Raw genomic sequence first — 13,807 nt, forward strand, 5'->3', positions numbered from 1 at the left:
GGGGGGGGGCAGGAGGGGGAAGAGAATAAAGATATGATGCACCAATGCACACAAGTCACAATTCAAAAACACTAGAAATACAGCCCAGAGCCCTGACAATTTTCCACTGATTAGTTTTTTTAAGGTACAAGATAATATCAGAAAAACTTAAGATGATAGCTTTTTAAAGCTACCTTATATAATAATCTATTTGTTATTATGTTATTAATAATCTGTGTAGTCTAGTTTATACCAGTGCCTCGCAATTTATCAGTTCATGATAGATTTGCATAACAATAACGTCGACTCACCAGCAGTTATAACTGACATGTTATGGGGCATAAAATAGTCCATATTTAGAATAAAGAAACTTCTATACATTTTCATTTTAGTTTAGTTTAAATTTTTGTGAATACAAAAAAAATGAAATAGTAAACATTCTTTTACACAGTGATAAATAAATACCAAGAAAAGAAAGTATACCTGTAATATGTGTGAATGTGTGTGTGCGTGTGTGTTTTAGTGTTCAACAAAGAGACCAAAAAATAACTGGATAAATAACTTAAAATGTTATTTTAGAGTTACATTTTATGCCAACATGGGTGTGTGCTATATGTAACACAATGCAGCACTTTATATTCATGCCATAACGTATTGTTTAATTTTTAAATTTTATTTACATAAATATGGACATTAAACTTTTGTCAGGAAGTTACATAACTCCAAAACGTGCTGAATATATATAGTGAAGAAAACTAGATGTAAAATACTTTGATTTTCCCGCATCACATAATCACATTTATAATCACCGTCTATTTTGAGTCTTAACCTCAGATTCCTTGTAACGTCTCAGTCTGGGCTGCAGCTCCGTGACGACGATGCCGCCTGGAGGAGCCTGGTGCTCGCGTCTCCATGGAAGCGCTCAGTTAGTTTGCGACATGTATTCGCCATTTTGCAGCTTCGGTGTGTGAAGTAACGGGGTGGGAGGGGGGCTCTTCTCGAGGTGAATACCTCTGTAGCTTCCAAACATTCAACACTCCAGACGTCAGCTAAAACAGCCAGGGAAATGTCTGCACTTAGAGAACTGTAGCGTCCGCAGTATGTCATGGAAATTTGGACGACGAAATATCACATAGGGTCGCCCAGCGTTGCCGAAGAGGACCGGGAGAAAATGCAAGGTCTGTTTTCTTGCTGTTTTTCTAACTTTGCTAGCCCAGCCACACAGAGCATACAACGGCGGAAAAAAATAGCGGAGCAGCGAGTTAGCTTAGCACCATTTCAGTGGTGTTGTAGTAAGCTAAGATTCTCTGTAGCTTCGCTAATTAGGCTGCTTAGCGGTAACGTGTGATCAACGTTTAATTGTAAGTCAATTGAAGGCATTACTTTGTAGCAAATAACAGGCTAAAGCTCCAATCGACACACTTCCAAAGCCTAACTAGTTATTTAAAAAAAAAGCAGAAATAATGTAACATACAAACGTAAAGGTTGTCGTAACCATTTTTGTGGTAACTACGTTTCCAAGAGCCACAAGTGGTTGTGTTCCTTCGCCCTTATCTACCGTATCATGGTGATCGATCTGGAGCACTAGGAGACTCTCGCTAAAAACATACACCGTTATGTTGCTCTGCCTTGCTAAATATTTTAATGCGGTGTTACAGGAACCGCTAAGCCCTTTCTTGACTGTTAATTCTCTATATTCTCTATATTTTGCATTCACAGCTTGACAAACGGGACTGTGGTTTTTCCATCATCAACCACTCAGGATGAAAGCACCAAGTAAAGAGGAGGAGCATTACTGTCCTTGCAGGATTGTGTTTGCTTCCTTGGATTCTAAAATTTGACCAAATCCACCAAAAGAGTACCAATAATGATACCTGGATTGATCACCCAGGAGTTACAGGAGCAGCTTCTGGATGTGAAGAATTACCAGAATCGCACAAATGGGGTGGAGGAGCTCAAACACATCCTCTCAGAAGTGGACATTAAGTCAGTCCCTTCTGCTGGCATTGAGGCGTTTATAAATTTTCTCCCGCGACTTCTCGACGATAGTAATTTTAAGGTGTTTTCTGGCACCTTGCAAGTTTTAAACTTGTTAATTCGGAAGCTAGATACAGCTGTAGACAAATATTTCAAACATATAGTCTTAGTCGCCCTAAAGGCTTTAGGGGATACTCGCACTGTCACCAGGAATGAATACCTGAATGTGTTTCGACAGCTGATGAAAACTATTCCACCCCAGCAAGTATTGGATCTTGTAATTGGCCACTTGAAACACAAGAATTCCAGGGTTCGGGAAGATGTCCTTAACATCATTATGGCAGCTATGCTCACTCATCCTAGGAAAGATTTCAGCATCCCCAAGCTTTGCTTTGAGGTTGCGCCATACCTGGCAGACAGCAAAAGGAGGGTCCGACATGCCGCCCTCGAGCTGTTTGCTGTTTTTGACCATTGCCTTGATGCACGGAGAAAGCCGTCTCTCATGGAAGCTGTTGACATGGTTGAACTGAATGAGGATGCAGAAGGTCTGATGGCAGCTGTACAGGCAAGACGAGCAAGGCACATACTTCCAAAACTCTCCTCGGAAGGTATAGTGGAGTACGGCTTGGTGGTGCCCAAATCGGGCCAGCGGTGCTCACCACAGTATGGTTCTGGAGCTGATTTAGACTGGGTGTTGAATGGAGGGCGGATAAGTAGTGCCAGGAGCCACAGAACAGAACCAGACTGTGACAGATTATATGGCTATGGCAGCTTAGGCTCCCTCACCGATGACCTTCCACTTCAAAGGAGGATTGTCAGCGCGGGCAAAGGAAAGAACAAACTACCCTGGGAGATGTCGAGCTTCTCGTCCACTGAGAATGACCAACAGCAATGCAGTACACCCAACGGAAAGTGCACTGAACAGGTGGAGCTCATCAACACTGGGGATAATCTCAATAATCTTTTATGATAATTATGCCATTTGGATAACTTGCAATGATTTAGCATCTGTTTTTAAATACCTGTTTGCTTTTTCTCTCTCACCATGTCAAAATAAGACATAGTTTAGAGGAATTATCTGGTTTATCGCCAGTTAATTTTCCCCAATAACAGATGATTTTGACTCATATTAATGAAGCAAATTTCAGTTTTGCACATTAGGGCATGATTGCTCATCTGTTGACTGCCTAAACAAAGGAATATTTTTAATATTTTCCTTTAAACTACTGAGTATCAAAGCAGTTCATGTTGATTTCTCCCCCAATGAGCCAGTAACTGCAGTCACTACATGAAAGGAGTGGTTATTTTTGTCCTTGTTGTCTGTCTTATTTTACTCATGCTTAGCTTGCAGATAACATAAATGTTTGCATTATCAGAAACCAGTATTTTTTTAGTGAGATGAGTGATAACTAGAGGCAGCCTTCCAAAGATTTATAAGACATTTTAGAGGTGGCTTTTTCTTCAGAGACAGTTTTGAGGACAAAGCCTAAATATAGATATAGCTCTCATGATGCAGTATGTGATTAAGAGGAGCAGCAGAAAGGGTTTTGCTTCTGTGTGTCATTTTGTAAGTTTTTTTAATACATCCTTGCACACGTCTTCTTTTAGAACTGCCTTAACACCCCCCCCCCCCCTTTTTTTTTTTTTTTTTTGCTCTTTGAAGAAAATAATGTTTTCCAAGACTTGGAGTATGAAAATAGACTAAGATCGGTGAATTAATTTGGCTCTTAGTTCTTTATAACCACGGATAAATGGATAGACTCTCACTGGTACTATTCCTGTAGGAAATACAGTAGATGACTCATTTTTCCTGTATAGTGACACCATTGCTGCAAGGATGAGCGCCCAGTTTCAAGTACAAGTCTTGCGACAGTAGCTCTCAACCTGTTTGAAGGAAGGAAAGGAGAACATGTCATTTGTAACCTAACAAACTACAAGAACTTATTAAGCCATTACCAGCTTTATTTTAATAATCCCCTGGCTTTTTCTAAAATTAGTTATCAATTGACTGTGTTTTGTTCTGGGAACTAATATCCAGCTCAGAGCCTGTATTCGAGAAACCGTGCGTTTACAGCAGTGTCTGTTTCCCAGCAACCCCATTACCAGATAGCACAGTTACTGAAGTGATCGTGAAACATAATTGGTAATAACACAGAGTTATGCTTGCAAAACATGGCCTATTGACTGCTCCACTGTTGATGGCAATCATGCCAAGTGCTCTGCTATGAGTGCTGATCAGATTATAGGCAGCGGAACTAATTTCAGCCTCACTGTTTTATCTGAGTGGTTGAAATACAAAAAAACACACAAAAAACAAAGCAGTCTTTATTCATCTTTCTAAGGTTGCGTTGTGACCTTAAAACTTAAATGTGAACAGTGGACATCATACACCAAATTAAACTTTAGAGTAGCAGAAAGACCGTAAGCAGGATGTTTCCAGCTGACTAAATATCTCCTGCGTCCCTTTGTTGAGTGAATGACATTACATTGAGGTCCCCGTTATAGTTAGCCTTTGGACAAGGTTCATCATTTTTGTAATTTTTTTCCATCTCCAACCCACCACAGTGTATTTGAAATGAAGCAATCAAGTTGGCAGTGTAGACTTCATCCTTTAGGAATTACAAACATTTTTTTCCACAGTCATTTTAGCAGGATCAGAAATAACTGGACAGACTATAGTTATAAAAGGTTTAGCATGTCAGTGTCTGCTCAAAGCTTGGAACCTATGGACATCACTAAATGTTTTTCTCTGCAGGAGGAAAGCATTTAGTGATCTAGTGTGTGTCTGTGTTTTTGATGGAGTTATTTTTCAATTTCACACAAGGAAAAGCACAATGTGAAGTGGCAGAGTAGGTGCGAGTCTCATAATTGGCCTAGAATTGCTAGAACTGTCAACTGTGGCTGAAAAAAAGATGTGCTGAACTGTGAATGCTTCCCTGTTGAAACCCCAGAGATGATTATCAGACAGCAGCACTTGTTTTTATGACACTTGTTTTACCTTTTATACTTAATGTTTACCATTTAAAGAAATAATTGTACATTCTTTCACAGGGGTCAAATGGGGACACTCTTTCTTTGTCCAGGAAGCCAGAAACCTACATACCCAGTTTTAGTAAGTACCAAAACTTTCTTCTCTTTATATAATCTGACTGCATACCAGTCAGATTATACAGGGAGTGCAGAATTATTAGGCAAGTTGTATTTTTGAGGAATAATGTTATTATTGAACAACAACCATGTTCTCAATGAACCCAAAAAACTCATTAATATCAAAGCTGAATGTTTTTGGAAGTAGTTCTTAGTTTGTTTTTAGTTTTAGCTATTTTAGGGGGATATCTGTGTGTGCAGGTGACTATTACTGTGCATAATTATTAGGCAACTTAACAAAAAACAAATATATGCCCATTTCAATTATTTATTTTTACCAGTGAAACCAATATAACATCTCCACATTCACAAATATACATTTCTGACATTCAAAAACAAATCAGCGACCAATATAGCCACCTTTCTTTGCAAGGACACTCAAAAGCCTGCCATCCATGGATTCTGTCAGTGTTTTGATCTGTTCTCCATCAACATTGCGTGCAGCAGCAACCACAGCCTCCCAGACACTGTTCAGAGAGGTGTACTGTTTTCCCTCCTTGTAAATCTCACATTTGATGATGGACCACAGGTTCTCAATGGGGTTCAGATCAGGTGAACAAGGAGGCCATGTCATTAGTTTTTCTTCTTTTATACCCTTTCTTGCAGCCACGCTGTGGAGTACTTGGACGCGTGTGATGGAGCATTGTCCTGCATGAAAATCATGTTTTTCTTGAAGGATGCAGACTTCTTCCTGCACCACTGCTTGAAGAAGGTGTCTTCCAGAAACTGGCAGTAGGACTGGGAGTTGAGCTTGACTCCATCCTCAACCCGAAAAGGCCCCACAAGCTCATCTTTGATGATACCAGCCCAAACCAGTACTCCACCTCCACCTTGCTGGCGTCTGAGTGGGACTGGAGCTCTCTGCCCTTTACCAATCCAGCCACGGGCCCATCCATCTGGCCCATCAAGACTCACTCTCATTTCATCAGTCCATAAAACCTTAGAAAAACCAGTCTTGAGATATTTCTTGGCCCAGTCTTGACGTTTCAGCTTGTGTGTCTTGTTCAGTGGTGGTCGTCTTTCAGCCTTTCTTACCTTGGCCATGTCTCTGAGTATTGCACACCTTGTGCTTTTGGGCACTCCAGTGATGTTGCAGCTCTGAAATATGGCCAAACTGGTGGCAAGTGGCATCTTGGCAGCTGCACGCTTGACTTTTCTCAGTTCATGGGCAGTTATTTTGCGCCTTGGTTTTTCCACACGCTTCTTGCGACCCTGTTGACTATTTTGAATGAAACGCTTGATTGTTCGATGATCACGCTTCAGAAGCTTTGCAATGTTGAGACTGCTGCATCCCTCTGCAAGATATCTCACTATTTTTGACTTTTCTGAGCCTGTCAAGTCCTTCTTTTGACCCATTTTGCCGAAGGAAAGGACGTTGCCTAATAATTATGCACACCTGATATAGGGTGTTGATGTCATTAGACCACACCCCTTCTCATTACAGAGATGCACATCACCTAATATGCTTAATTGGTAGTAGGCTTTCCAGCCTATACAGCTTGGAGTAAGACAACATGCATGAAGAGGATGATGTGGACAAAATACTCATTTGCCTAATAATTCTGCACTCCCTGTATAAAATGAAAGCGTGTCGACATGACCAACACTTCTGCCAGATCCCAACAGAGACTGGAACAAAATGTCATGCTAATTCACTGTTGGTTAGTACGGCTATTGGTTGGTACAGCAGTCCCACAGAAAGGGGCATCGACAGCAGCTGTTCATTTAGTTTAAAAGCAGTTACTGACACTGAAAGAGAATAAAGGACCTGTGCTGTATTTTGAGCTGAAGCTTGGTTGGAACGTATCAAACTTACTTCAGCGGGTTAAAGGTAACATGATAATTTTCAGGATGGATGCGGGCAGTAAAAATAGCAGCATCAAAGTTATTGTGGCTTGCTTTATTGTTGATTAAAGAGATTAGACTCATTTCCAATGCTGCTGCACCATGTTTTTGTAAGGTAGGGACATGCTAGTGGTAATCCTAAAAAAAGGTAACAAGTTTGGACATGTGCCTGAAATATTGAAATGTAGTGACCTCTTTAACACCCAATACAAGTCAATAGTGTGTTTAGCTAAAACTTCCCACTCTTGCGTAACGTCACTGTGTAAATGTGCAGTTTCTATGGCAGCTGGTGCGCCTTACCTTTGCTCACAGGTGAGAGTGGAATCAAGCCGCAACTCTCCAGTCCAGAGTTTACCAGCTGAATGGAAAACAGATTTATCAGTGATTTTTTTTTTTCCATTCCCTTTTTTTAACTTGCTTTTCATGTTTGTTTGTTTTCTGAGCTGTTCAGAAACTAAAACATCTTAGCTAAAGGATCGAATTCTCAAATTTAAAAAAAAACTTTATAGGACTTTGTTGATAAACCTTTTCATAATAGGCATTATTAGGGTTTTTTATTGCTGTCATTTTAGTAACTACTTTTTAGCGTTTCTGTTTTTAGTGAAAATGTGGAAATATACTTTGTGTCTAGGTTCAACGGAGCCCCGAAAACCCCAGGCCTCCCGAAGGAGGGAGTCTCCTGCGCATCTCAGGAGAAGTGGAAGCCTCAACTTAGAACCTGATATCTTTAAAACCACAAACTTCTCTGACCCAGATGTTGGTATGGAGTTATTTCAAAAATATTTTTACATTTAAAGTTCTTTTTATTGATTTATTTTGAATTAAATTTGAGTAAAATCTTGAAAGTACACTTAAAGTGGCATTAACCATTTAGTGTCCTTATACAGTTTTTCATGGGTCTGATGAGTGAATGTAATGTCTGACAGTGGCACCCAAAGGACGTCTGCTCTCGAGGAACCCCAGCGTTGAGCGAACATTTTCCCTCCCCTCAAACCCTACTACATCCAGCTCCTTTCTTCTGCCCTCATACCCACTGGCTACGCTCCCAGGGGGCATGCTTACCCCAACCCCATCCCGCCGTCATGCAGACTCCTCCCTCTCTATGTCCAACACCTGGCCCAACAAGAAGGACAACAGCCCCCAACAGCGAGAAACCAGCCCCTGGAGAGAGACAGCGAATGCTGCAAAAGGTAATCTAGTTGGAAAAAAGAGACTTCATTTCATATGTGTTTGTTTGTGATGCCGAAAATTTTTTTATTTATTTTTTACCTTTGTGGGGGGGTTTTCGGGTTACTATCCTGTCCCAGATGACTTCTCTAGCAGACGCTCTCCCAGACCTCTTTGTGCCTCCCTCATGAATTCTTCCACGTCATCATTCAGACGGGCACTGAGCAGTCCCAGAGGTACCTTCTCCGTCTCACCAGTAATCCCTCCAACAGAGCACATCCATTCCATTAATGGCCAGAGATCCAATGCCTCAGGAAGCCCTCTGAATCAGCAGTTAGAAAAGACCCTTAATGTGGACCCTGGTGGCCTCAGTGGTGTGGATGATCTTCAAGAAGATGATCCTCTGGACATGCAGGAGGTCAGCACAATTCTCTATTTTATATACTGGATGTTGTTTATAATCAGCCATCAAGAAGGGCCCTGCATGAACAGGCAGTTGAAGTAAAATGAAAAATCAAGCCTCTATGAGTTCCTATTAGCTTTGTAACTTGTCCACAGATGCTCAACTCCCTGCGCTCACTACGCAACAGCGCTGCCAAGAAGCGGGCCAAAGCGAGCCTTAGTAGTCCAGATCCAGACAGTCCTGACTCAGCTGTGAAGGTGGACTTGGGTCTAGACTCGCTGTCAAACACTTCTCCAGTGCTTACCAGCTCGACTAGTGAAAGTGGACTTTCTAGTCTGAGCTCAGTTGCAAACTCCAGCTTTAATGGCATGAAAAGGTAAAATATCCAGATTTTCTGCATTTGGCATGTATTGCTTATGATGTTGCCTCACATTTTCATGTAGTTTGACTGTGTTGGTCTGAAATTATGTTAATACACAAGATAAAAGTCACCTCCATATACTGCAAATACATACATAATTTAAAAAAAAAAGACAGTGGGACAGGGGTATAAAGTGGGAAGTATATTTGAAGCATCGGTTTTAACTGTTAGCCACATACTTATTCTTGGTGAACCCTTCTACTATAATCAAAATACCAACAAGGGAGCAGAATTAATTAAAAAAAATGTATTTTACTTCATTTTTAAAATTTACAACGGAAAATAGAGCAAATACAACAAAAAAGCCATTAGTTATAGAGTGAAATCCAGAGACAAAAAAGTAACCGGTAAGATGTGAAGTGATCTTTTATATTAAATGTAACAGGGAGATGTTTGTTTATTAATAAAGATGACCTTGTGTTGGGATATGGGATATGTTGCCTGTTGTGTTTAATCATGTTGACAGTTTTAAGAAGCTCTGACTTTGTAGTCTTTAGGTGTTCTCTGATGATGTGTTGAATGGTAGGCAGTTTCTCATGATCACTTCTCACTTGTCACAACTGTCACCAGCCCTGGAAACTCTGCCTCTGCAGGAATGAAACCTCACATTGCAAGAGTGCCTTCTGCAAAACTGAGGTCTTCTGTGTCCTCGGACTTCAGCAGCCTTCAAGGTAGTAAAGGAGAGAAAGGTTTTTCCCAGTTGATGCATTGCCGTGTGTCTTTTTTATATTATTTTATTTATTTATATTTTTGTTTTCTGTTTTTTCCCAAGTGTTGTCCCAGGGAGATGAATTCTCATCTAAGGTGGGTGTGGTTGGACAGAGAGTTACGTACTCCAATGGCATAATCAAAACTGCCGAAGAGAAAACGGTACCATCCCCTCCATTGGTCAGACCAGCTTTTCACGAATCTTTAAAAGCTCAGAAGCATCCCAAAGGTCAGCTAGCATCGATGAGAACAGAGTGCTATATTGGATATACCTTCTAATAGCATTTTGTGTGCTTAAATAATTAAATCTCATTATTTATCTCTTTTGATGTTCAGGATCCCATAGTCACAGCAGCAGTAGGAAATCACCAGGCACAGACATGTCTGAAGGAGTAGTTGGCAGAGGTAAGTATGTCTATGAAGGTTCTCAGTCATCCAGGTCATCGTAGTCAAAGGAGCTTGCAAAGAAAAGCGTCTGGACTTCTTTAAGTTACTTGAAGACGTTTCACCTCTCATCCGAGAAGCTTCTTCAGTTCTAAGGTCAAATGGTGGAGAGTCCCAGATATAAACCTAGTGGGAGTTTCCCCCCACAGAGGGACAAAAGGACCCCCTGATGATCCTCTAATCGCCTGAGCCAAGGTGTGAAACTGGGTGTGGGTCCCAATCAGCCAGAGTATCGGGTGAGTTTAACACCCACTCACATCCTGGGCCATCTGATCTCAGGAATTCGCATGATAAGGTGGGGCCAGGTTTCACAATGAACTCATCCGAAACTCTGGCTGATTGGGACCCACACCCAGTTTCACACCTTGGCTCAGGCGATTAGAGGATCATCAGGGGTCCTTTTGTCCCTCTGTGGGGGTGAAACTCCCACTAGGTTTATATCTGGGACTCTCCACCATTTGACCTTAGAACTGAAGAAGCTTCTCGGATGAAACGTCTTCAAGCAACTTAAAGAAGTCCAGACGCTTTTCTTTGCAAGCTCCTTTGACTTGGCAGAGGTAAGTTTCAGATCTGTAAAGGATACAAGTTATCATTTGATTGTCCAGGCTTTTTCTGTGTTACTAAGCTGATGTAGCTCAGTGCTGCTCTTGGTTTTTTGTTTTTTAAATAAAGGACTCAACTACATATCTTTTATTTCTCCCATCCGTTTTTTTTTAAACTACACATTTTCAACTAGCTATAAATTACAGCTGCTTTCTGGATGTATTTTTAAATAAAGCTTATAAATATAAACTTGCTTGTTCCTGCATGATCACAGTTAAACCGCTAAAAGATTAGTCATCTTATTCCCTCATGCTTATTAGGCATGCTTGGCACTGCAGTGTCCTCCAGCCATCCAGGAGTTCTCTTGCCACTTGAGCAGGGTTTTTTATCGTTCAAACCCCCCACTGATCCCTCAGTGGGCATCCACAGCAACGCTGTGTCTGGCAGTCACCAAGACAGTGATATCATCCCACGTCCAGAAGAGGTTAAGGTTAGTCACACTCTATTCAGCGGTGGATGAAGAGTGTTGCTATATATTACTGTGATGTTTAAATAGTAAATACTGATGCCATGTTTATATTGAATATACAATATAACCTATGGCATCATTTACTTTGGGATTAATAAAGTATTCTTATTCTGATAATGTCAATGTTTTTTGTGCGTGTGTGTTTTGACTCTCTGCTTAATACACCCCTGATTAATTGTCAGAAGAGAGACAAAACACATTTTAAGTTAAAATGTTAATTTCAAATTAAACAAAAACTAAATATCTATATTGTATATAAAAAATAAAATAAAAAAGATAATATCAGAATCAACCATATGTAGTGAAAACTTGGTATTGACACAGCTCCGTAGTTCATAATCTCAAGCTTCCGGTTAGCAGAATCTGACCCTGTGTGTGCTTTTGTTTTGTTTTCTGGTTGCGCAGGAGAGGATAAAAAATGCAAGGTTTGACCGGGATAAGAACAGGTTGCATCAACAAGATGGCCCGATAAGTCAAGGGCAGTATTCAACAGATCAGATTCGCTACCGTGTCAGGAAGATGCTGTCTGATTCACCAACAGAGGAAAATGGAGCATTAGTCATTAAAGGCAAGAGAAAGTTTTTGAAACTTATAAATCTCTGCTTTTTTATTTAAAAAAAAATAAAAAGCACATTTCTCACAATAAGACCTTTTTTTTTATTTATTTATTTATTTTTTGGCTTAACATTTATCCCTCATCATAAATGCCTTTTATTTTGTATTTAACAAATGTGATGCATTTTTGTGACAGAAGATAGATTTAATTTTAACCTTTAATTTCTTTAAAATAAATAAATGTTATGGTTAAAAAAATCCATCTTTGCAGATAGCTTTAAGTATTTTATAACTATCTCATATAGCACTTTTCTTTATTAATCTATACACGTCAGCTTTGTGTCCGCTGCACCCTTGGGCATACTGAACTCACAAAACAACATAACTGTTTTGCACAAAGGCCTAAGGAGTAAACAGCATGTGTTAGTGTTGATTTGCTCCACAGTCCGATCATCCCATCACATCCCCCTGTGGGATTTCAGATGACTGATGGCGCATCCCCAACAGGGCAAGGGGAGCAGAGAAGGTTAATGTGCAGCTGTTAGGGTGGAGGTATCCACCCAATGTAATGCAAAATGTGTGGCTCAACCACACAAAGCTCAGTGGAGCATGCCGGGAATTTCTTATTACCAACATAAAGAGATCTTTAAACATTGACATAAAACAACATAATTAAAGTGGACGGATGTCAGTTAAAGAGCTAAAACATCGTTGACTCATAAAGTTTGCCAACTGTACTGTTTTACCTTAGACCTGCAGTACAGACTCGTGCAGTCTGTTTTTACAAGTGCAAAATGTCTCACTTGCCTCTCTTCCACTCTTCATTGTTTCCTGCCCACACACAGCAGAGTTTCTCCATCAAAAACTCCTGGTGGGGAAAAATTATGATGATGATAAATGAGTGTCTTCAAGTGCCCACTCACAGTTAGCTCTAATTTAAACCAGCATCTTCTGTTTTCTCACATTGGATGATGACTGATCATTGTGGAGGCCACACACGCTTGCGCGCACACACACACAAATTTCATAGCATGTAGAAGCCCAGGCATGTGCACAACAAACAGTTTTGTTGAAAGTGTGAGTTATCTATAGACCTGTCACAGTATGAATCACAATAATGATATTATTACTTTAATGCACAAATTGGGAAAAGAACTAAAAACCCTAACATGCATGTAGCACTTTTAACTCACTAGTGCCGTTGTTGTTGTTGTTGTTGTTTTTTAAATGACATTAAGAAGTTTTCCCAGGATTCATTTTATTCTCAGTCCAGAAGAGAGCGCTCTCTCAAAGCTAGTGTACGAGGGGTACTACTTGTTCTCTCACACGAGGGACACACTTAACTAGTTTAGATGTTTTTAATAATAAAGAAGAAAAAAAGCCTTTTGCTCAGCAGTGCTCCTTTCAACCACTAATGTAGGTGGTAAGTTTCCTGTGTGCCTGAATTACAGAAGCCTGTCACTTTAACAGATTTGTTATGTTATATTTTGCATGTGTAAAAAGTTCAAATTTTTGTGTCTGGTGATTCAAACGTTATTCTTCTCTGTTGCAGATCTGCATATGAACGGCAGCACAGTGACATCTAAAGCAGACCCTGTCTCTGATGAGTCTCTTGTCACCAGTCCTGACACTCCCCAAGGACCCCAAAGCCCAATTAAGTGCTTCACTCCACCCCACCAGCCCAGCCCCCCTACAGTTCCACCCAACCCTAAAAATGTGTCCCGTCTTAGGAGGGCACCTAGCCTGAGCAGAACCCGTCCTTCACTGTCCCACAGTTCAGGTGAGTTGATCTTAAAAACCTTTTACTACATGCTGCATAATCTTTGTTGCACACAGAAAGTTATTGTCCCTGTTTAACGACACTCAGTAACATTATAATGATACAAACCATTGCTATAACAGGCCTTTGTTTATAGAAAATGTTGGAACATTAATTAATTAAACCTCTGGGACCATCAGAGAATGAGTGAATAAGATGTTTGCTCTGGGTAATGTGCTTCAATACTTTGTTTTGACAACCTGCTGTTAATGCACCGACACACACACACACACACACACACACACACACACACACACACACACACACACA

General features: G+C 40.4%; 2 protein-coding genes across 4 annotated transcripts in view; one reads left to right on the forward strand and one right to left on the reverse strand.

The window, feature by feature from the left end:
- Nucleotides 1–1,547, reverse strand: part of klhl28 (kelch like family member 28) — a 6,528-nt gene extending 4,981 nt beyond the window's left edge. The window contains exon 1 of one of the 3 annotated variants that reach the window (XM_005742808.2): nucleotides 1,454–1,547. In XM_005742808.2, coding sequence (XP_005742865.1) covers nucleotides 1,454–1,477 — 24 coding nt within the window. In that variant the 5' untranslated portion in view covers nucleotides 1,478–1,547. Of the gene's footprint in view, nucleotides 1–788; nucleotides 868–1,453 lie in introns of those variants that run through there. The other 2 variants (XM_005742810.1, XM_013913280.1) reach the window with 2 other exon arrangements.
- togaram1 (TOG array regulator of axonemal microtubules 1) overlaps nucleotides 848–13,807 on the forward strand; it is an 18,998-nt gene continuing 6,038 nt past the window's right edge. Inside the window, exons 1-13 of the mRNA XM_005742807.2 lie at nucleotides 848–1,157; nucleotides 1,699–2,881; nucleotides 5,008–5,068; nucleotides 7,580–7,708; nucleotides 7,875–8,138; nucleotides 8,256–8,533; nucleotides 8,674–8,894; nucleotides 9,510–9,610; nucleotides 9,712–9,876; nucleotides 9,984–10,052; nucleotides 10,955–11,124; nucleotides 11,569–11,731; nucleotides 13,271–13,498. Of these exons, the coding sequence (XP_005742864.1) occupies nucleotides 1,847–2,881; nucleotides 5,008–5,068; nucleotides 7,580–7,708; nucleotides 7,875–8,138; nucleotides 8,256–8,533; nucleotides 8,674–8,894; nucleotides 9,510–9,610; nucleotides 9,712–9,876; nucleotides 9,984–10,052; nucleotides 10,955–11,124; nucleotides 11,569–11,731; nucleotides 13,271–13,498 (2,884 nt within the window). The 5' untranslated portion in view covers nucleotides 848–1,157; nucleotides 1,699–1,846. The remainder of the gene's footprint in view (nucleotides 1,158–1,698; nucleotides 2,882–5,007; nucleotides 5,069–7,579; nucleotides 7,709–7,874; nucleotides 8,139–8,255; nucleotides 8,534–8,673; nucleotides 8,895–9,509; nucleotides 9,611–9,711; nucleotides 9,877–9,983; nucleotides 10,053–10,954; nucleotides 11,125–11,568; nucleotides 11,732–13,270; nucleotides 13,499–13,807) is intronic.

The sequence above is a fragment of the Pundamilia nyererei genome, unplaced genomic scaffold, assembly GCF_000239375.1.
Source record: "Pundamilia nyererei isolate P.nyererei 1_Seehausen unplaced genomic scaffold, PunNye1.0 scaffold00123, whole genome shotgun sequence".
NCBI classification, from domain to species: domain Eukaryota; kingdom Metazoa; phylum Chordata; class Actinopteri; order Cichliformes; family Cichlidae; genus Pundamilia; species Pundamilia nyererei.